At 39.3% G+C, this 24508-nt stretch overlaps 1 protein-coding gene across 1 annotated transcript in view; it reads right to left on the minus strand.

The window, feature by feature from the left end:
* The window catches only part of GABRB1 (gamma-aminobutyric acid type A receptor subunit beta1), a 385813-nt gene extending 363802 nt beyond the window's left edge, over positions 1 to 22011 (minus strand). The window contains exons 1-3 of the mRNA XM_030313932.1: positions 21811 to 22011; positions 21553 to 21644; positions 21068 to 21135 (exon numbers count right to left, since the gene is read on the minus strand). Of these exons, the coding sequence (XP_030169792.1) occupies positions 21068 to 21135; positions 21553 to 21644; positions 21811 to 21890 (240 nt within the window). The 5' untranslated portion in view covers positions 21891 to 22011. The remainder of the gene's footprint in view (positions 1 to 21067; positions 21136 to 21552; positions 21645 to 21810) is intronic.
* Between the last annotated feature and the right edge of the window lie 2497 nt (positions 22012 to 24508).

Below are 24508 nucleotides of genomic sequence, written 5' to 3' on the forward strand. Positions count from 1 at the left end.
TGACTATGGCAGCTTCATGCTTTTGAGTGTGTGCAAAACAACTTTAAATTGGTGGCCATGTTCTTTTAAGTAATTATGCATGTGTTACAGGGACTGAATTGCCAGAAAGCCCTCTCCCCACACTTTCGGTCTATGTCTGAAAATGCACATCAATATTCACGCATGAGTTTTCAGCCTCCAAGGGAGGTCCCACAGGAAATCAGGGAAGAAAACACTGATCATGCCTTACTGCCATGCTCTTGACTTCCTATGTACTCAAGTCTTCCCATAATCCTTTCCTGTAGTGGCACAGTGGCCTCCATATTATTTCTGTGAAATGAGGGGACCCAAGTTTATTCAGCACCTATTAAGCACCAGGCTCTCTGCTTCCTACATGGTGGCTTTGATCATACTTTATTCATAACCAGATGTCAGCTGACATCCTCTGAGACTGAAATCAATTAACCCAAGCCCTTCATCATGTACTACTAAAACTCCAGTGTTTTCCCTGGGATTTTTGTGCATGTCCAGACATGTCACAGTCACCTCTGGCTCTGATTTCCTATTTCTTCTGCATTCTTATTATCATTCTGGTCTTAAGTACGTGGCTGTTGTCTTCCTTATATTCCAAGTTGACCCAGATGTGGAACTGACTCCTCAAAACCATTCCAACAAAGCATTTCTAAAATCACAGACTCTTTTGAAAACGTAGAGAAGCAATGGTGGTTTATATGACAGCAATGAAAAATAACATAACATTAAACAGTTAAAACCCCTGTTTTAAAGTCCTTCAGCCACTCTGGCGCTGGGAATTATTTGGTGAGAATTTCAACTTCTTGACTAGTTTCCCCAGCTCTTTTTTGTCTCCAGTCTTCCTTTTCACCCTGGTCCTCCATTTTCTATTCTGCCCTCAACTCCTCTTGGATTATAGCTCAGAGAATTTTCGCTCTTCTCCCCTTCCTAACTCTAGACATAATTTATATTTCCAAAAGCTCACTAACATTTCCCCTACCCAAACGGCCAGTTATTCTGGGTCTTGCCCTTTAGCTCCACGGAATAACTGGTAGAGCCTTTGAAATCTCAATATTCTTTTCCTTCCTTCCTGCTTTCCTCAGTAAGCAGAAGGGGCAACCTAAATATGTATCTTCCTACTGACATAATCTGTGCCTGCCTGCCCGAGAAAGAAGAAGCAGGCTCAGTGAGTCTGAATGGCATTTTTTCCCTTGCTCCAACATTCAGAGACAAGGAAATTAACAGAGAGAGCATTCACAAATACAGCGCCAGAACCCAGGGTGGGCTAAATAACAACCCATACGTTTTCTACCATGTTGTTTTTTCAGAACAGATGGTGGTCAGATGAGTCTCCATTAATTACTAAATTAAGGAAACATGGGGGAAAAGAGCAGGAGAGTGAAGGAAAGGTGGAAGAAGACAGAGGAATTGTCAATGACACTGAAATTGAGTTTGTGGTTGAAGTTTTTCTTTGCGTTCATGTAGAGTAAGGGGCGGGGGGGATGTGAGGAGTCAGGAGACAGAATTGAACATTTGCTGTTAATTTGTTTCTCAATGCAAAGGAGGCAATTTGAGGGAAAATAGTCTTTCTCCCAATGCTGAATGTATGCTTATAGCAAGCCATGTGCAAAGCAGCTGTTCAACAAAAATGATAGGCAGGTATCTATAAACTCTAATTTATCAAAATAATTCTCTGCTTCCCTGAACTGTTTGCCCTGGCCTTTATTTTCCCCTTTGTATCTGAAATCTCTCAAAAAAGCAAAAACAAACGCCTTCTTTGGAATTCCTAGCTGCAAACTCTTAAAAATACATATATTTATTGGCTGACATGGGCTTCCCCCCCCCATTAACTCTCTAATACAATCAGAAGTTAAAGGAATTTAGAAGTTATAAAATAATGTGCTAGTCTGATGATATGAATTATGAACATTATTCCAAAATTACGTATTTTCATACCTCAGTAAAACCCACAATGCATCACGCCGAAAATTATAACTTTTCTTGAAGCCACTTTGTGCTGCACCCACCCTTTAGCCCGGGAACTGGGCAAAATCCTGGAACCAAAGATAATAAAGTTCTGACGTGACCTGATCCAGGTGTGCCTGGACCTGTGTGGGACTGCAGTCTGTGGCAAAAGCACATGCATAGTTCAGCATGTCCTTGCTAAACTCCCCACTGAGAGGTAAGAGCACATATCATTCCTCAGCTGCGAGGAATCAACAAATGCAGCAAGATCTATGTTAGCGAGTATCCGTACTATGCCTTATTTAGTACCCCAAGAAAGAAAGCGTGAAAGCCTGTAATGGCTTCAGCAGAATTTAGTGGTCTCTCGAATAGCCTAACTCTGCATTTTTGAAATACAGGAACAACAGTTTATTTCAAGCCAGTTGTTTTTCCCCCCAAACTGTGTTCCATGACTGTATTCTACTTTAGAAATAGATATCGAATATATATAGAAGTCAGAAATATATACAGAAATCCTTTCGGTTTATTATTGCGGTGGAGGTAAGCGAAGTAATTGTTAGATCTCCGTTGCCATCATTCCGATGAAGCCAAAGAAACACAGGTTTTCACGTGTTTTAGTATCTGTATTTAATTTTTAAAATAAATATATTTTAAGGGGCGCCTGGGAGGCTCAGTCGGTTAAGCGTCCGACTTCGGCTCAGGTCATGATCTCACGGTTCGTGGGTTCGAGCCCCGCATTGGGCTCTGTGCTGACAGCTCAGAGCCTGAAGCCTGTTTCAGATTCTGTGTCTCCCTCTCTCTCTCTGCCCCTCCTCCACTCGCGCTCTGTCTCCCTCAGTCTCAAAAATAAATAAACATTAAAAAAAAGTAAAACAAATGTATTTTGAATGTATCTTCCTCCATGAGGCGGAAAAATGAAAAATATCCCCTGTAAGCTTTGTGGTATAATAACTTGCTATTTTAACCTCAAGATGCCATCCGCGTTTCATAATGTAATTTCCCATTTCTAAAAGGACAGTGATGAGATGATCTGACCTTTACATATTCCTGTTTGATTTCTCTCTCAGTGTCAGTGGGAAAAATAAGAAGAGCTAAATATACCTGAGCCTTTTCTGTCTTCTCTCCCCAGAAATGGGTTGTCTAATTAGCTTCCCTACTCTCCCCACCAAGAAACAGTTGGCATGCTGCCCCCCTCCTGTTTGTTGCCGCCTGCCCCCATTAGAGAATCCTGGAGTGGAGAGCAATTCTTTCTTTCCGCTTGCAAGAAATCTTGTGAATTGAAAAATAACAGATTTTAGATTTTCTGGGTCTTCGTCTTGAACTCAAACAAAGAAATCACCCTTGCAGGCAAACCTGACAGGAAAAATCTTGTGTTGCCTGCTTTATGGACCATGACAAGGATGTCAATGGAGGGAGAAGCAAGAAACTGGGCTCCCACCAAACGACACTCTCCTCTGGTGTGAGTCATTTTTTTTTTAAGTCTTTGAACATGCAAAGATTAAGAGGTAAGGCTCTGTCCAGGGAAATACAGATAGTCTCTGACTTATGATGGTTCTACTTATGATTTTTTTTTTTTGACTTTTGGAGGGTGCAAAAACGATAGGCATTCAGCAGAAACCACGCTTGGAATCTTGAATTTGGATGTTTTCCCAGGCTAGTGATACGCAGTGTGATACTCTCGTAACGCTGGGCTGCAACAGCGACAGCAGTCCCAGCTCCCAGCCGGAAGATCAGGAACAATCGTCAGCAGCCCATACACTGACTCCCATCCTATACCCAGACAACCATTCTGCTTCTTACTGTCAATACCATCTTCAATAAATTACATGAGATATTCGGCACTCTCATAAAATTGGCTTTGGAGATGATTTTACCCAACAGTAGGCAAATAGGAGAATTCTGGGGTGAGTAAGATACACTATGCCAAGCTACGATGTCCGGGAAGCTGCGAATATTAAATACCTTTCCGGCTAAGGATACTTTCAACTTACAATGGGTCAACGAGATGTAACTCCATTCTCAGGTCGAGAAAGATCTGTAATCCTACTGAACTGGATCAGGAATGCCAACTACTCCTATGCATATGCTTATTTTGAGCCCTGAAAGTCAAAACTTGATCCTTTCTTTAAATTTTTTAAAGTTTATTTATTTATTTTGAGAGAGACAGACACAGTACAAGTGAGGAAGGGGCAGATAGAGAGGAAGAGAAAATCCTAATCAGGCTCTCCAGTGGCAGTGCAGAGCCCCACACAGGGCTCGAACTCACGAAACCAGGAAATCATGACGTGAGCTGAAAACAAGAGTCAGAAGCTCAACCGACTGAACTACCCAGGAACCCCAAAACTTGATCCTTTTGAGTAGGATTCTGCCTGACCCTTCACGTAGAGGGAAAAAAAAATATCTGTTTTTATAACACAATTCAGACCAGAGTGAACTCTAAAACAGAAAGAATTGATGGCTGGATAATATGAGAAGGGGCATATGATATTGTGATTTAGAATAAGAAATACATATTTGGTCTCCCCTCACCCACCCTTGCCCCCGTATTTTCTGCCACAGAGCTCCTCAGATGGAGTTCGGAGAGATTCCCACTTGGCGAGCACATTGGAGGTGCTGGGACAACACTATTCCTGGAGAGGACATAGAAGCCATTCCTTATATCTTGTCTCATGCATCTCTTTCATCTGGTTATTTCTGATAAAATATTTCTTTTATAATAAACTGTCATCTATAAGTAAAATGTTTCTCTGAGTTCTATCAGCCACTACAGCAAAAAAGAATCAAACCCAAGGAGGAGATCATGGGAACCTCTGATTTAATGCCAGTCAGTCAGAAGTACAGGGAAAAACGAGGGTTTGCGACTAGAATCTGAAGTGGGAGACAGTCTTGTAGGGTTGAACTTTAACCTGGAGAACCTGATGATATCTCAAGATAGATAGTGTCAGAATTAAGTTGAACTATAGGACACCCAGCTAGTTTCCAGAGAATTGCTTGTTGTATGTGTGCAGAATCACTCCCTGCCCCAACACACACACATTGGATTTGGGTCCCAGAACCAAAGAGAGGGGGTTAGATGTATGATTCTGAAGTCAAACAGGCCTGAACTTTAAACACAACTCCATCTCAAATGTCCCAGAGCCTTACTATTCTCAGTTCTTTCTCTGTGGAAGAGAGATATTAAATATTCCTATCTCAGGTGGCTCTTGTAAAAACTGATTTCAAATACTTATTCTGATACCCAATACATGGTATGTATTCATTATATTTTAATAACTTTCTATTCTTAACATTAAGAGTTGCCCTTTTTCCCAGGACTAAATACTGATGTAATAATATGTACACAGACTTGAATTGAATGCATTATATTTCAATTTAATTCAGCATAATTTTATTCAGCCTGCCCTGTGCAGAAGGCATTTATTAGGCACAATCTTTAAGAAGCTCTCATTACAGGAAACTCTTGGCATTTGAGGATTTAATATCTCCTGCATCTCTCTTCTTCATTAACTATCCCGAGAGTTAGTGACATGGCAACTTTTTCTGAGATAGAAGTTTGAGTAACATGCACTATAAGGTCAATAAGTTAGCTGTTCCAGAAAGAGCCACTGAATTAATGACAGCCCAGCCAAGTGCCCTGTTCACATGCTCTGAGTGTGTGGTTGTAATCCTCTTAACTAAGTATATACTGCAAAAGTAATCAAAATGTGGGGATTTTTGAAGATCTTACAATGAATTGTTTGTAGCTATCAAGTAAAAATCTTCGAAGTTCAAATTTCTCAATTGGGAAGGGTCTTAGAGAAAGGCTCTTTCTTACGTCGCCCTCTTGCCTTTAGACAGAAGAGCCATATAAGCCAACTGGGACAGATATAATTAACTTTTCTTGTTCTGAGGCTTTCTAAGGATGGACACTTCCCAGATACTCTTCATAGCTCCTTCCAGCATCTTCTTACTCATTACAGTCAAGATGTTCTTCCTTATGTCCAATCTAAACTTTGCTTCTTTTTTCAAGTTGAGTTCTCTCAGCGGCAGCATCAAATCCATTTTCTCTCTCTATTTCCAGTAAGTACCTTACACAGCACTTTAAGTGACACCTTGCATTAAATTGTCCAATGTGACTTAAATCCGTGAATGGATCAAACGTTTTCATAACCAAAGACGTTAATCAAGGTACTCTTTAATCTTTTTAAAGTTTAACTTTGGGCTAAGTAATATCAATTGCTAATGCATTTCATTGTAGGACACATTTTGCTAACTATTAATCATGTTTCCTAATCTTTGAAACCTACGTTTAAATGTTATTAGAGGGGTAGCTGGGTGGTTCAGTTGGTTAAGTGTTTGCCTCTTGATTGGCTCCGGTCATGATCTTAGGGATTCATGAGTTCAAGCCCACATTGGGCTCTGCACTAGAGCCTGCTTAGGAGTCTCTCTCTTTCTCTCTCTCTCTCTCTCTCTCTCTCTGACCTTCCCCCTCAAGATAAATAAATCAACTTAAAAATGTTATTGGAAATAACGATGCTTTATGACCTGATTTCATGACAAAACTACCACACACAGACTATGAAGGCATCTTCAGATCTGGCATGCAGATCAGAGACTTGAGTGCAAATCACAGCTCTATCACTTACTAGTTGTGTAACTTTGGGGAAGTTACTTAACTTTATTATGTCTCAGTTTCCTTACCCATAAGATAGAAATAATAATGAGGGGCACGTGGGTGACTTGGTCAGTTAAGCATCTGACTCTTGGTTTTGGCTCAGATCGTGATCTCCTGCTTTGTGGGTTCAAGCCCCATGTAGGGCTCCATGCTGCCAGTGTGGAGCCTGCTTGGGATTATCTCTCTTCCTCTCTCTTTTCCCCTCCTCTCCTCTCTCCTTCAAAATAAACAAACATTTAAAATGAATGTTTTATAACATAACAAATAAAATAAACATTTAAAAAAATGAAAAAATAAAATACTTCTCCCTTAAAAAAAAAAAAAGAAACAATAGTGACATACTTCATATGGCTGCATGACGGATTAAATGGGTTAATAATTATAAAGTACATAAATGGTACCTGTTTTGTAGAAGTGCTCAATAAGTATCAATTTTCATTATTAAGATGCAGGAATGATTTTCCAAGCCTTAAAATTCAAATATTGTTAGTGAATTTCTCTCTTCTTGAGTACTCTTAGTATTCTTATCTCTCTACAGTCTTTTTAGTTCTATTTTCTCTGCCTGGAATACTCATCACCTTCCTACCTACATGATCTCATCTTGAACATCTCAGCGTGTTTGCATTTTCTCTGTGATGTCCTGAGTTGTGATCTCATCTTCAGGGCACTTTTTTTTAGTGCTACTTGTGGTCAATTATGACCTCATGAAGACAGTTACTTTTTCTTAACTTACCCTCTCCATGAGATTTTTGGATGTTCCTTGAAGGAATAAAGTAAATGCTACAATTTTTAATAACCTTTCACAATTCTTAGCTCTTATGAAGTTCTTGGTAAGCAAAAGTAAGTTGATAGATGATATTTTAATTTGATTATCTCAAACTTTAGGATAAAAACTCTTATTATCTTATCTCATCCACATAATTCTATGTTGATATTGACATATAAAGCACTCATAACAGTGCCTCATACACAGTAAGTGCCCAATAAAGAAGAAGCATCAGTTTAAAAAATAACCAATATTTTCCCCAAGCCTGGGAACACATTATCTTATTTTGCTTTTAATGACCTAAGAAGAAAGTAGCACTTATCCTCATCTTAAAGATGAAAAAATTCAGGCTTTCAGTGTCACAAAATGGTCGTAGTCTTGACTTTCCCAGCATTGTGTTGGTTACACTTCCTGTCCCAGGTAATATTAACAGTGTTCCCTTTTATTCTCAAAAGTGCATGCTTAGAAAACAAATTATATCATTACTCTAAAGTTAATGTCAAGGTAACAGATCCTGCAGGTGGAGGCGCTGTAATTGAAGAAATCAACTCCAGAGCCTTAATTCCTAGGCTAAGCCTATGGAAAACCACATTACCAGGGAGTAATGCAAAATATGAAATTTAGAGAGGTATGGGAGGACACTACACAGACTGAAACTTCAAGTTTGAGAAGGGAGAACCAAGAGAAAGTCAACGAAATTTTCCATTTCTTTCTCTCAGATCTCACAGAATAGTTTCACAATTAGAAGTAGTATAAATTTCAACTGCATGATGAAAACCCCAATATTAAACAAAAATACTATATTTGATTATTCATGTTGTGAATCAATGTTACTCTTGATGTCCTGGCATTAAAGACAGAGAAATTCACTATAAGCTTTGGAGATGATGGTAAAATAATGAAAATACCAGCATTTAATATTTATATAGTAATTTGCAATTTATATATCACATATACAGACCATATATTTGTATATGATTTATTTCTTTTGATTCTCACAGCTCCCTGAAATAGGTGAAGCAGAAATTATTATTTCCATTTTACATGAAACTGAGAATCAAGGGGCTTAAGTCACAAGATTTATGCTTGAGAGTATAAATGAGGATACAACATCATCCTGACATTTTAAAGTGATTTAAAATTATTCAAATATAACTTGACAGAAGCACATTCAAGGGGAATGTACTTCAGGAGAAAAACCAAAATTATATACGCCAGATGGGGAGTGTCTGGACTTAAAAAGTTGCCAGTATGCTGCCCACTAGACACTGATTTTAACTATAAGATTCATTGTCTACAAAGTTATTAAAACTACAAGATATTATCCTATAATTAAAACTGCCAGATATTATCATCACCTTGCCCATCAGTATGGATGGTACATCTCCAGAGAATGGAGGTGAGTTTGTTGATTTCACATCTCAGGTTACAAAATATCAGGCATTGCTGTCAGATCAAGCAAAATACATTTTGAGGGCAGAGGATCAGTGTGGACCACACAAATGCTGTCTCAGCACACCTCAGTCACTTTTTCTAGCTGTTTCATATTGGCTCCCAAAGTCAGGAAACCGCTGATTCTAAGAAAAGTATGAAATAACTCCTGGTTCCTTCCTCTCTTCGTATCCTTTTCCAATCTTTGTCTCTTAAGCAAACCTATTCCCTCACTAAACCATTCCTTCACACTCTGATGTAAATACAGGAACTAAACTCTGGCATTATTGTTGCCTCTCTCTGGGGTTATGTGCAATTCAGCAGTAATCAAAACTGAGGGTATCAGGAACAAATGATGGCATTTTAAGCTGTTAGCTTCCCACTGGTACTCCCTACCTAAATACCAACAGAATCCCATATTTTGCCTCAATAACAAACCTCCAATCAGTGAGACCTAACAGTATTGGAAAAGAATAATAGCAACTGCTTTGTCTGAGTTTGGGTTCACATATCTCTGTTTTGCAGAACCAACGGTGCAAATCCTTCAAAATGTGGAAAAACTTCATTATGACTATTCAAACACATGGTTCATCAAGACACGCTTATGTTCTATTATAGTGATGTTGAGCACAGCAGGGCAGGTGTCACCTGTGATATCCTTCCATAATTTCAGAGCCCCTGGTTATAAAGTCCCCTTGAAACTTCATGGCAACAGAGCACACAGGAGCATATCCAAAACTGGTGGTAGCATGACGTAGGAGATATGGACCAATAGCCCACAAGGACTGAATATAATTTTCCAGTTTTGTGAGTACTTTCTACTCTACAAATTTTTCAGCCAGTCTCCCTCCTCCAATTTCTCACTTCAAAACTTCTAAAAAGCAGTTCCTATCACATTAAGCCAAGAGTTTCAATTATATTGAATTCACAAATTGAATATATTCAATTATATTTCAACTAAGCTTTATAGAGAATTTTCTCTGTCTGCTCTCATCAGCCTCAACTCAGCAGTCAGTTTGAACTGGGAATCTGTTCTCTCAGTTGTTTCTTTGGGATGTGCTGAAGTGTGTGTGTGTGTGTGTGTGTGTGTGTGTGTGAGGGGTGGGCACAGAGGTGGTGATGTCAGTTGAAAGAATCTTTTATCATGGGGCACCTGGGTGGCTCAGTCGGTTAAGCATCCGACTTCAGCTCAGGTCATGATCTCGCGGTCCGTGAGTTCGAGTCCTGCATCAGGCTCTGTGCTGACAGCTCAGATCCTGGAGCCTGTTTCAGATTCTGTGTCTCCCTCTCTCTCTCACCCTTCCCTGTTCATGCTCTGTCTCTCTCTGTCTCAAAAATAAATAAACATTTAAAAAATTAAAAAAAAAGAATCTTTTATCACCATTTAGTGTGGCAGTTGAATAAACACATTTACTAGTTATGACCAATTACTCTGTGGATCTGGAAGTTTCAGACAAAAGTTGACATCTGAAAGCAAACTTAGCATGTAGCAGCAAGAATACAATTAGAGCAAAAATAACTACATGGATAGATAGATTATAAACACATACATTAAATATGTATATTTCTCAATTAGACATGTTTTTTAGTTTATATTTTGAAACTTAATAAAGTTATTGGGTTATCTTTTAAAATCTACTTATTCATAACCTCTCCAGATTGGCTGAGGAATCCCTTTTCATATGCTACCTGTTAAGTTTGATTTTCCTTCTTTTTAAATGTCACTCGCCTTATAGTCATCAATCAAGTGGTTCTTTAACAATTTCTTAAATATTTCCAGAAATAGTGATAGTCCAGATGCCAGTATGAAAATGACATTTTGAAGAATGAAAAGCAGTCATTATTTTTTAATGCTGAAGAAAAGTTAGGTGGTTGCATGCGTGTGTGTGTGTGTGTGTGTGTGTGTGTACATTGCACTGATATTTGTCATGAAGTAGTTTTGTGTGTGTGAAACTGACTGTGCCATGTGATAAAATTGTTTCTATAGAAACGGCTCCTGATTCATGATCAACCTAAAAGAAAATTACAGATTCAGGCATAAGGTAGACCTGACAGAGAACCTATTAATTTCTGAATTAATAAATTCAAATGACATTATTACTAACACTTCTTTATGACCAGAAAAATTATGTTATAATCCTAATAAATGTTATTATTAAGTTCCCATAATATGCTAGGAGCTACACAGAGAGCATAAAGAATATAATCCTAAACTTCCTGGAGCTTACATAGTGCAGGCTGAAAAGACAAGGTCAATAAAAACCTTATTGGGACTAAAAGAGGATCGTTATATTATATTGGGTCTTTTGCCTCTTTGGAGTCTTGATTTGTTTATATGCCCTGTATACTCTTTCTCCAGCATAATTCTCTCTGGTGTGGCTACAGAAAAGGCTCCACAGAAGAAAGATGACTTCCTGTGGGCTTTAAAGTAGATCTAGGTGGATTTGGGTGGGAGAGGGATTGCAAGTGGTAGGAGGGAGAAATGAAGGCCTCTGACATGAGAAATATTCTAGGTAGGATTTCAACTAAATGTCATTGAAATGTCTCTATGGAAACCACAAAGCTGTTCCTCTTGACTAGAGAATTGTGTATCATTCTCTTGAAAATAATAGATCAGAAGAAAAGAGAGAAAGAAAAAAAAATCTCACCATGAGTCACAGAGGGTTAGAGTAGGCAGGGAACCTGAGCTTTCAACAAATCTATTCCCCCGCTTTCAGGAAGGATCCCAAATAACCCTCTCATTCAAGCAGGATTCACTTCTAGCAACTTCCCTGATTAATCCATTCAGCAACAAGAGCGAGGCATCTAGCTTCTAACTTTCCTGTTGTATCTGAAGTGCCTTAACCCATACTCTAGTATGGGTTAGCTGATTGCTAATAGCTACCTAAGAATCCTTTTCTATTTGGATCTATTTCTCCAGCTACATCTCTGCCTTTTTTCTCTAAACCAAATATTACAATGTATGAATACACCTCTGCTTAAATAGCTATCCCTTTTCCATGAGAACATTTGTGAGGGGCAGGGCTCTGTTGAATTCTCGTTTAAAATCATTCCCATCAGGCCATTCAGATGTTTCAGTTCTTCAGCAAAGCTGGGAATTACTTTTTAATTTCCTGGCAGCTAAGATTCACTTCTCAAGGCATGCTATTGGCCTCACTTGTGTTCTGTTGGTCTCATGTCATCACCAAATACACTTTCTGCAAGAACTCACAGTGCTTGCACATGACTTCACATGGAAACACAGTGTTCCAGAAGGGCTCTGAATCATTTTGGGGACGTGGTAGAGAAGAGAGCAGATGCTGCGTAAGTGAGTTCTCCACACATCTTTTTTCCCCACCTATTTGGTTTTATAAAGGCAACTAAAACAGAGTACAAAGATTACATCCCTGGACGAATTTGAGAAGTATGTTTTACATACTATCAGGGTCTAGGTCCTCACGGAGAAAGAACAATATTGCTAGAGATTAAAGTTGACTACGCTCTATTCTGTCTCTGGCCAACACCCTTTCTCCTTATCTCTAATCAGCTCATTTGAGCCACCACATTGATGCACCCCAGGATTTCTCCCTGTAGAGCTTGCCTTATTTGTGAACAGAATTAGAAAACTCATCAAAGAACTAGTCTTCTTCAGGACAGTTTCAGTCTCCAATATTCTACCCCAGTGTCCCCACAAGTAAGCTTATAGTAACATGCTCTGGCAATTTTTTTTTTTTAATTCTGATAACATACCCACTTCAGTGGTGAATAAGATGGTTGGAGCTTCTTTTCCTGTGTTCCATCCTTGGGCAGATGGTACCACATGTGCCGATCATTTGACATGGAACCTCATAGGGCATTCTAGGATCATCTTCTCTCTAATCTCCATTAAATAACCAGTCACATGGGGCGCCTGGGTGGCTCAGTAAGTTAAGTGTCCAACTCAGTGTCCAACTCTTGGTTTCGGCTCAGGTCATGATCTCATGGTTTCTTCAGTTTGAGCCCCAGGTCTGGTTCTGTGCTGGCAGTATGGAGCCTCCCTGGGATTCTCTCACTCCTTCTCTCTCTGTCCCTCCCCCACTTAGGCTGTCTCTCTCAAAATAAATAAATAAACTTAAAAAAAATAACCAGTCATAAAATCCCTCCAATTTGCCTCTGTTTGATTATCTCTTCTTCTTTTTTACTTCCAATTCCTAAGGTCATTCTTCTTCTACTTTAGGCATTTATCCCCTCTCACCTGGATTTTGAACCACACTCTTAGCTTCTTAACTAGGAATGCTGCCCCCAATTTTATCCTCCTCTACCTCATCCTCCACATCACTTCCAGAATGATCTCTCTGACATGTGAAACATAGCACCTGTTAGAACCTTTAGCACGTTTTCTGTATTTCAGGATTAGTATTCATTTTCTTAGCATACATATTCCAGCATCATTTCTTTCCATGTGCGTTTGTGTGTGTCTTTTTAGAGTGAAAGCTTAAAACATGTATAAGATTTTTGTTTAATCAAACAACTCAAGCAGGTATGTAAAATACAATGAGTATCCCTTCAGGCCATACTCCTAGTTCCACTTCCAAGAGACAACCATTCATTTTTTGTATATTTTTCCAGAAATGGTCAGTGTATATACTGTGTGTGTGTGTGTTCTGTAAATATGTATGTGTGTGTATATATATATATATGTATGGAGAGAGAGAGAGCGAGTGAGAGAGAGAGACAGACAGACAGACAGACAGAGACAGAGACAGACAGCCTTCTTTTTAAACACAGGAGAACATTCAATAACACTGTCCTACACTTTGCTTTTAGTATCATCTTATCTCTTGACAATCTTCCCCGTGCTCTTTAAGTTCTCACAAGAGTGACTAACCTGTGGTTTCTGGAACACTCAGGCTATTTTCATACACACCTGCCAATGCTTATGCCCTTATTTTTTGCTTGAAAGATTCTTCTTTTCATTTGTAGCCTATACATGGTGCTAACTACTATTCCTCTTTAAGATTCTCCTCAGGATTAACCCTTTACTACACCTTGGAAACCACTCTTCCATGTTCCCATAGAATCTTGGACATACATGTCTCCATCATAGCACCTAACACATCATTTTAAAATATCTTCAACCAATTTGACAATAAATTTCATATTAAAAAATAATGTTAATAGCTAACATTTATTTAGTACTTACTATGTGATAGACACAATTTGAAACACTTTACATGCATTTAATGAAGAAATTATATTTGTGGGGTGCCTGGGTGGCTCAGTCAGTTGAGCATCTGACTTTGGCTCAGGTCATGACTTCATGGTTCATGGGTTCAAGCCGCCCCCAAATAAATAAAATAACTTTAGTTATACAATGTCCTGTATACTGTAAAATATTTGAAGGTTTGGAGCATATGTTAGTCATATTTCCATCCCTAGGACCCATTAAAAACATTTTTTTAAAAAAAGAATTGTTCTATAAGTATGTGTTGAACCAAAACAACCCAAGAACAAAATAACTGTAAATGTTTCCAAATCTCTCAAAGGGAAAGAATCTTCATTCTGCCAAATAAAGTTTTAGATAATTTTTTTGAGAAGAATGTAAATTCTACGAGGACAGAGACTAGTAGAGTAGTTGAATGAATGCTCTTGGAAAAAAAGCCTTTTAATCTTAAATATGCAATACAATGATAAGTTGTACTGGGCTGAAAGAGGGGGCATACATTAAGTGCCTAACAGAGGGGTAGCAGAAAAAAACTACTAGTAGAAAAACAATGAGGACTAATAAAGATTCTAAAACAGGATAACAGGGCTCACAAAAAAGAAAACCCACACATCTTTTACTCTTTGGCCAACCTTATCTCTAATATATAACCACTTATAGGAATTAATTGTAAATCCTTTCTTGAACATTTCTGTCAAGGGCTGAGTAATAGGTTGTTATATGTCACAGACTATTAACTTCCTTCGGTGGATAGTCAAAAGATTTCATGAAATGTACAATCTGCTGAAAACAAGTATTCTAAAATATAGAAACTCGGTTCTGGTATTATAAAAAAAAATAGGATTTAGTGCTGTGAAAAAGTTCATGAGGAAGCTCTGTACTAACATTTAATCAATTATAAGCATATATCTATTTATCCTCCTATTATTTTCAAGTGTGGTAATGTCATTTGAGTTATTAAAACTCAAGTCAGTTGGAAACACTTATAACCATTATTTTTCTTTTGAAATTTTTTACCTTCCTTGCTAATAGCAAGATTTCATTCCTCTGTGTTTTGAGGCTGCTATTGAGACTTTGGGGGTCTGCCAAGACAAAAAGTATCAAACACTTAGAGAATTGATATCAAGTAATACTCAGCTGAGATGAACACTTTAGCTTTACTGTTGCCACCAGACCACCTGATGGAAAGATTTTAAGTGGTTTGGGTAAATCTTTGGGATACCCAGATCCTGGAGAGTAATGGTTTCTTACTGTTTCACGTTAAGTGTTGAAAAATTTATTAATTTAGAGTGGAGTGATTTTCCCAGTTTGAACACAGTGGACAGAATTGGATAGAAAAATTTCCGTCTAGGTGCTGGCTCCAACATTCGGTACAATGTAAACCAGGAATCAGTCAAGTCTCATTTTGAAGACCATTGATCCACTGTTGCTTATTGCTGTCTTTGGAAATGTGTTTAGGAAAAAAAAAAAAAAGGACAATAATGCCATGACCAATGAAAATGGTGATTTAAGAGGCCCCAGATGACACACAATCATTGCTGCGTTGTTCTCAGGAGACCACAGTTTGTGTACTCCATAGGAATTCAATAAATGTTTGTTGATTGACATATCTAACAGGAGAACTAAATGGAAGAAGATAGACTATAACAGAAGAATAAGATAGAATGGAAGAATCTTATTTTGGGCAGAGTCTAAAATCTTTAAAGGTCTAAGTTTATGTCATAGAATATTTGAACTGAAAACAGGTTTAGCAATAGTGCCATTTACTCTCATTTTACAGAGGGGAAACCTGAGGCCCAGAGAAGTCAAATGACTCACTCAAGGTTCCAAAGCTACATACTGGGAATATATTTCTGCTTGCCTGGCAGATAGGAGCCAGGCCCTGGAGTCAGGTTGCCTGGTTTCAGACTTGGGCCATGCCATTTACTAGCTCTGTAACATCTGAGCAAACTATTTAATCACTATAGCCTAAGTTTCTCCATCTATAATGCAGGATAATAACCCCATAACCTTAAATCTAGGATTAAATGAGCTAGTGATATAAAGCACCCCATAAACATAACTCATGCACAGGATGTATTCAATAAGTGTTACTATTTATTTTCATCGTATTGCACACTTTAATACCCAGGGCCTTATGATTCCAAGAACATAGGCTTTCAAATGTGAACCCAAACATTCAAAAAATTTGGATAGCCTTGCCTTGATGTGGCTTAGGGTACAAAAAGATCTTTCTGTTATCTCGAAACAGAATGGCAAAGGGACATTTTTCCTCTCTCAGCTTCTCAAGATGGTGTAATATTGTAACCCAGCACCTAAAAGTGAGACCTGCTTGATTACTCATATAAGAGAAAAATGCATTTCTATCTTTATTTAACTGCTGATAGCTGTTCCTACTTTTAAATGATACTGACCTATTTGCTCTATTTGCAAAGTGATTTTGTTATAACCTCAGAGAATTTCCTGACAGCAACAAGGGTATGTTTAGGCTATTTTACAAAGCTATTGCAAGCTCTTTAGTGGCGGGGGGTGGGGAGGGGACAGTTTGCAATGTTCTGTATTCTGACTAAGAAAAGTCACTGGTGTTCTGTAAAGCAGCAGGATAGTATTGTCAGAGTTACTGTGCTTGGAAACACTTTCATAGCCCTCATGTAAGGTTGGCTGACTCATGAGTATTGACACATTTAGGAGAAGTGCTTATTAGTTAAGTCAAGCCCCATCATCCAGGCTCTTGTCTTTGTCCTATTGCTTAATCATCAATTACTAAACTAATGTCCCCCTTTGAGCACAGCTACCTGATTATCTAGAAATTAACTTAAAACTCAATTTGGAACCTTGAAATAATAGCATTCCTCAGGAAATTTAAGAGAAAAAAGTGCTCATTTCTCAATAATGCAAGATCTCAGAATAACGCACTACAACCTTGCAGCACAGAGTGCCGTCCACTCGCCAGTAAGGGGTGTCACCTAGGAAATGCAGAATGCCGACCCCATCCCACACCTCTGATTCAGAACTTGCATTTTATCATTTTAAGATCTCAGAGCAATTCAGGTATGCAGTATAGATTGAAAAACACTGACTTAAAGAAATGGGCAGGGGGACACTGAAAGTAGTGACTGTTTTGTGTCACCAAGATGATGATAATTGGACATAACTAAAGTATGCACCAGAAACCTCTGCAATCAAATATTAAAATCACAACAGCAACAACAGGGCAATTTAACAACAGTGGATACTTGGTAAATTATATTTGTTTATCTTTTAGGTATTATTTATCTAACTGGCTCATTTGAGGCTTTTGTAAGGTTGGTTTTTTTTTTTTTGGTTTGGTTTTTTTTTTTTTTTTTTTTTTTTTTTACTCTTTTCATTGTTATTTCCAATGCCTGGAAGAGCATTCACTATTGCATCCACCCATGCATGAAGGAAGAAAAGAAACCATGAATGCATGGTGCTATTACTAGGAATGGCTACTTGGGTCAGGACTCAATAGATGTGAAGTCTTCTGGGAGTGCCCACTTGGAACATTGTTCTCTAGGTCAGGGAAAGAGAGTTTTATGCCTGGAACTCCTACCTGATAATCAGAAGCCACCTCCTTAATAAGAAGGAACAACTAGTTATTGGAATCTGAAATGCAAGAATTCAACTCTTGTTTGCAGGTAGTTAATATCATGCTTCCCCAGTCTTCTGCTCAAAGAGAAGATCTGCTTATTATCATTTGTGTTTCACTGAATTTATATTGAGAGATATTAGTGTTACTTAAAGGCAATTTATGGGGTCTATTGTCTCCTTTTTGCCCCAACTACCTTCTGTTTATCTTTAGTCTACAGAGAGAGAGAAAGAGACAGAGACAGAGAGAGACAGAGAGAGTAGGTTTATGGCTTGGCAGAAACTAAGGGGAGGTTTGAAGTGTTTAATAAAACAACAAATGGAAATCACAGTAGTTTTTAAAATATAACTGTTCAAAAAATAACAGTGTATAATCACTATCGCATGCCTAGTATATCCCATGTTGCCATAAGAAAAATTCTTCCTAATTTAATCAATAATATTAATTCCTGAAAAGTCTTGCTCCTCAGTATAGTTTTCTTTTTTTCTGCATTGGAATTACTCCTCAGAGGAATGCTGCTCAGAATTCACCGCTCAGAGTCAATAATTTTGGATTGTATAGGTTATTGACCATAAAAGCTAGCTTTTATTTTCTTAATTTGGGAGTAGCATTCTATGTTCTGAAGAACATGAATCAGAAAATACTCAATGTTATGTTAGTCTTGAAAACAGATAATGCTATAAACCGACATAGAATTATATTTCACATAGGGTAGCATAAGAAAAGAACAAAACCTAACAAAGCCTCATTTTCCAACCCATTAATGTAATGTACAATTATCATGTCATTTTCCCAGCTATGGAATGGGTGGGTAATAATGCTAATGAATAAAAATATAAAAATGAACAGTGTTTTAGGAATGGACTTTAGTCTGAAGTTTCTTTAGAGCTATTTTTTATTATATTCTTTGTCCATTCTTAATTTTTGTCAATTTTGGTAAAAAAAATTCCTTTTAAATAACCTCAAAAGTTACTGCCTATTAAGGTACTAAAACATGTTTAATATAAAAATCATTGAGCCTTATTTCCCACTGACATTTCAGCCCTACTTATATTATCTAAAATTCAAAGCATATTGTAGACAATGCTCTTAACCAGAACTATTGAGGTTGTGGTGATAACCCTTGATCTTAAAAGTCCTCTTTGTTTCCATTTTTCTTGGTGTTTTTTCCAACCTATTTATCTCAATGCTTTGTCATATATGAGAGAAGGTAAAATAGACCTTGGATCTTGTTGGTAGCTCTCATTTAAAAGGAGAAACAAGGAACAGTAAGTAAATCAAGGTTTACTATTTTTCAATGTTCAGTGTTTTCTATTTTCCCACCATGTTTCTAACACCCCAGTGGAAAGGTAATTGGTATTTTAGTACAATATATTTTTCAAAGGCTTATCTGTTGGGGGAGTATTTTTAAAAACTCAAGTACATATATACATAGTACAGTAAGTAGGCTGTATTATTCCATCATTAGGAGCTTTTTCCAGGGGTACTGCAATTAAACTCAATCCTCTTTGTCTGGGCTACGTATGAATTCAGTTGAACAACTAGTTACACAGAGGTTTTTTTGTGGAAATGGTTGTTTTGGTTAATAGCAACTTCCCTATTCAATTCAGTTTCTTTTTGTACCTCCAAAGTTGTTTGTAAATATAGTCAACAGAATTATACATTTTTAAAAATTCTGTAAAGCATAGTACCCTATACAGAAAATAGACCACCAGCAAAGGCACTGTTTGCCTTTTAAGCTGTCTGAATCTTCTCCCATTTTATAAATTATCTATGTTGGTACTTACAAGATGCCAAAATAAATGATTTGGAAAGGAAAATATTATCATCATTTATCTACAAGATATAGACTACTTTGTAATTCATTATCTAATTTATCCAGTTGCAATGGCATAGATTAGGTATGATTTGTATATGTGCACGTTACTACTACATTCTCCAGTGTTTGTAAATAGTGTGTTTTGGGTTGCTTGTGGTACTGAGATGTATACGAACAGAATATGATTAATAAGCCAGTCTGTTAAAAAACCTTCCTTGAGTCAGAAAATATTCACCATGCATTCATTTTTAAAAATTGTTTTTCTTTTTCCAATACAACCACCAGAGACACCTTATTTTAAATAAGCTATTTAAAGCAGGAGAAGTTACAACTATAAAATACAGAAATTTAATAGACTTCTTCTTCTAATCCTTTTCAATAGATTATAAACATATTTATTTTTCCTTGACACAAGCTAAAAAAAGAAAGAATTCTTAAATCTTAGCATGTTAAGATAACACGGCACACTCGTAATGAAATGACAATTCAATAGCCTTTACAGCTATAGAGTGACAAAATCCCAGAGGGTTTTAGTCTTTAAATTATTCAGGCTGTCTAAAATTTCTGCTGCCACAATATTTTTTCGCAAATGAAATAAAAATGGCATTTTGCTCACGTAGATCTAGCTATTCTCTGGATGGTTGGTTCTAGAAAAGCAACAGGCTTTTTTTCCCCCTACCTTACGAGAAGCAACAGTTAGAAACTCTAACAACTAGAAAACTGCTACCCCGCAGTGGTTGGAAACAGCCAATAGAGAAGACGACAGCTATGATTTCAGTCTACTGTGCAAAAGCTTCAGAAAGGGAGAAGAAAATGTGGAAATAGAAGAATACTAACCTTTTGAAAGGAGGGCGCTATGTTACTACCGCCCTCTTCCCCCCCCCCCCCCCCAATTTCCACGGTCCCTTTAATCATCAGGCTTTTCCGGCCTGCTTAAGTTTCTAGGATAAAGCAAAGCAGTAACTCGACCCATTCGGTTTCCACTTAAATTTGCGAGATGCTGGAAGACAAATTCATCAACCCTCACAAGGGAACAATACAAGCCTCCCCAGAAACTGTCTTGAGCACTTTCCTATTAACAAGCATGGACTGTTGTCTCAGCCTGTTGCTCCTGCCACAAGGTGTGCCAGAGCCTGGAACGAGGGAGGGGACAGTCTGAAACCCTGAAGGAGTGCTTGGGCGTTCGGTGGCGGGACCTGGGCGGGCTGGGGGGCTTGGGCCACCGCTCCCGGAGCGGAGGCGGCGGCGAACCGCGGTCCGGGGACCCTGCTGCAGGCCGCCGGGCCGCCGGCAGGTGGTGCCCTCCGCATCGGAACACCAAAGGAAACCCTGCTAAAGTAACGCTCAGACTCCGCCCCACCCGATCCTCCAGCACCACAGTCACCCGTCCTTCCCCAAATAGTGCCGAGCACGTTTCCTCCGGAACACTGCAGTAGCGTGTGTGTGTGTGTGTGTGTGTGTGTGTGTTGGAAATACAAACCAGGGGCAACGGGGAGTGGGGAGTGGGGAGTGTGTGCCAGTGTGGGGAGCGCACGGAGTGGGACTCCCGGGGCCGGGGCGAGGTGACCGCCAATGAAACGCAGAGGGCGCGGGGACCGGTCCATTTCACATCTGCGTAAGCCCGGCCGCGGGCGCGTCGGGAGGCCACTCACCATGTTCACTTCGGAGACCATGTCTATGCTGGCGACATCGATCCGCATCCCTACGTCCACAGGGGGCCCTGCGGGGAGGTGGGACACATTATGGACACATTCTCAGAGTGGCGACAGGATGGGGAGAGGCGGGGGGCTTCCCTGTGCTTACTACGTCTGAATGGGCTTCCTCCATCCCCCACTCCCCCTTGCAGGGGACAGCCTGGGAAAACAGGTGTGGGCACACGCGTGATGCAGTGACTATGCAGAGGGTGTGTCGGGCCGGGGAAGGTCGGCTCTGCCTGGGGCTTCATCCACCTGAGACTGAGGGTCCGGGATGTGTGTGTGTGTGTGTGTGTGTGTGTGTGTGTGTGTGTGTCCAGGGCGTTGGGCGTAGCGCACACTTGCGGAAATGACATGCTTTTTTTTTTTTTTTTTGACATTTATCTTTGACAGGAAAGGAGAACTAGATATGGGTTACAGGTTGAAAAAAGATGAAGCATTACCTCCAAAGTCCGGCCGCAAGCGAATGTCATATCCTTTGAGCAATCTGTCCACTGTCTCTTTCACGTATGACATGTTGCTGGGCTCATTGGCGCTGAAGGGAAGAAGTAGGGACCGTATTCAGAACGAACACAAACTGCGAGCAGACATAAATATAGACAAGCACACCTACCCCCAAATAACAAGCTACATGATCCAGCAAGCATGTAAAAAAGAAAAACACCAAGGAAAAAAAGAGACGTTCAAGATCAGCAGCTCACCTGTGTGCACAACAGACCATGGCAATCATCACAGGGAAAGAGAGAAGCCCCAAACTCTCTCGATTTTGTACTGTCCACATTACTAACTCTGATTAAAGAATTGTCTTTTCTGCGAAGATTCAAGGAATGCAACTTAGTCGGCGGCAGGGCAGTAATTCCCGAATGGACCTGCGCATGCGCAGAGGGTGCTCACTACCAAAAGACACCTTGTGCCTTGCAAACAATATTCCTAGTGGAACAGGCAACAGCTTTCAATCCCTTTAAAGTTCCTGTTTGTGGTGCTGCACGTCCTCTGGGTAGTCGGAGATATCCTGCTCTGTCCTTGCTCGGGATCCTGTAGGCATTTGCATACTGAGATTTCTTCGTGCTTTGGAGGTTGCTATGTGCATTTCCTTTCTGTCCTCAACCTGATTTTTTTTTTTTTTTTTTTTTTTTACTCAACTCCCAGGGATCTGGCTACTAGCATCCTTCATTGGCAGCCACGGTGGTCCTAGAATTGAGAGTCTGGAGGCGGGGCGGTTTTCTGGTCTCCAGTGTGTGCCTCTGTTCCTGTGATAGGGGATGAGGGGGTCGGGGCGGGGAGGGGGTTGATAAGTGGAGAAGAAGAGCCACAGAAGAAGGGAAGGGGCAGAGGGAACTCAGGACGTATTTGAGGACTCCAGCCAAGAACCAGGTCCCCTTGGGAGGCGTCTTAGGACATCTGCTTGAGTGTAGTCCTTCTCTATGGGAGGGGGAGGAGAAGAGGCGGGCCAACTTTTTCACTCGCTCTCCCACTTTTCTTCCCTCCCCCTCTCGTGTCTCTCCAGGCACGGGATTTAAGGGAAACAAGCGATGAGGCAGCATCTCTGGGCAGGCAACCCTTTTTCTGGTGCCATCTGCCGCAAGTCCCACTTTTTTTGTAAGGTTCTGGTAAGGAAAACCTCTTTCTTAAAATTGCCGGCATGTTAAGTCGCATTGGTAGCCCAGAACAGAACCGTGAAACACCCGGAGGGTCTAATCTCTGTTCAAAAATAGATTGGGGTTCTGAAGGAGCAAGAGTTGTTTGAATTATATTAAATTCAGTCAATGCAATTCAGTAAATGCCATTGAGCACATGTTATGCGGGAGGCCCTGGGCTAGGAGTTCGTTCATTTGTTTAATGGTATATATTAAATCTTTACTATGTTTTAGGCATTCTGGAACTTAGAATAGACTTAAAGAGGGTTCCCCACCTAAAGAAGTTCACAGGCTCTCTGTCAGGACGACGGACACAAATATAAGCAAATTCAGTATATCTCTAGGTAGTTTACAAAGTGACAGGGGCTTGTTAGTAAGACCAGAGAGAGGTAGATAATGGTGTCCAGAGAAGGAGAAAGCTTTTTGTCAGAGCAGAAAGGGAGGGGTATTCCAGAAGGTGAAAACAGCCAAATTTTGTTCTGTCAAATCTTGGAGACTTGAAAGGCTATTGTCTGCTGGGAGAGCTGAACCCAGAAATAATTGGTTAGAATATATAAGGAGAGGGGTAGGGATGGTGGTGAAGAGGGTGCAAAGGGAAGCTGAAGCCAGACTGTACCGGAAGTTACATCCTCTACTTTGCCAATTTAGGCCTCTAGAAATCACTGAAAGATTTAAGTATGGATGGTCAGGGTCAGATGTCGGTTTCAGGAAGAATGTTTTGGTAGAATAATCATGATGAGAATAATTAGAATTTATCGCTTGCTGACTATTTGCTGGTTATTGTGCACATTATGTAAGTAATCATAGTTGAGCCTTCATAACAATTCAAATATGATAGATATTAGTATTATTCTCGTTTTATAGATGATACTGAGAATGAATCAGAGTGATGTAACTAGTTCAATATCAAACAGCTTATAAATGGTCGAATCAGCATTTCAACCCAGAATCCACGGACCTGACTACTCTATGCCATGAAGTATCGACCCCAAGAGGAGGAACCAGAGACACGGAAAACAAGGAGAAGGGAGAAGGGTTATTACAATGCCCCAGGCAAAAGGAACTAAAGTCAGATAGTGTTTAGCATGGAGAAGAGGTGACCCACTAGTGCAAATTTTCAGAAGTGTAATGGAGACATCAGATAGCTGGAAAGGTCAGCCCATGGAGACATGTGGACGGTAACTAAAGAATTGTACAAACATGTACACATGTGTACATCTTGACATGCTTCATATATTAACTTCATTTTCTCATTTGAGCCTCATAACATCCTTAAACACTGAGGCCATTTCTTCCGGGGACAGTAATACCTAACTCCTAATCAGGTTTCTTAATTTTCTGAGAAGTGTGTCAAGGCTACCTCTTTTTAATTCATATGTATCTGCTTCTAATGAGCAAAAGAAAAGATTTATTTGTGCTTCCGGTCCTTGCTGAAGCATAGAACCTCTCATGTGGCAGAACTCTGCAAAAGCTGCATTGTAGAAAATGAAATTTGTGGAGGTTTATTTCATTCATTTGTCCATCCATTTATTTCTCCAAATATTCTTTGAGCACTTACTAAGTGTCAGACTTACTGCTAAAACCGGGTGATACAACAGTAAAAAAATATATATATATATATCAAACAGGGTCCCTTTCCACATGAAATTTGTCAATTTACCCATATTTTGGAGGTTGCAGATTTTAGCCTTGCTAACAGAATTCAATTCATAAAAGAAGTATTTAGTTAAGTGTTCTTATGTTTTGCCAGTTAATATAGCTT

The sequence above is a fragment of the Lynx canadensis genome, chromosome B1, assembly GCF_007474595.2.
Source record: "Lynx canadensis isolate LIC74 chromosome B1, mLynCan4.pri.v2, whole genome shotgun sequence".
In the NCBI taxonomy this organism is placed as follows: domain Eukaryota; kingdom Metazoa; phylum Chordata; class Mammalia; order Carnivora; family Felidae; genus Lynx; species Lynx canadensis.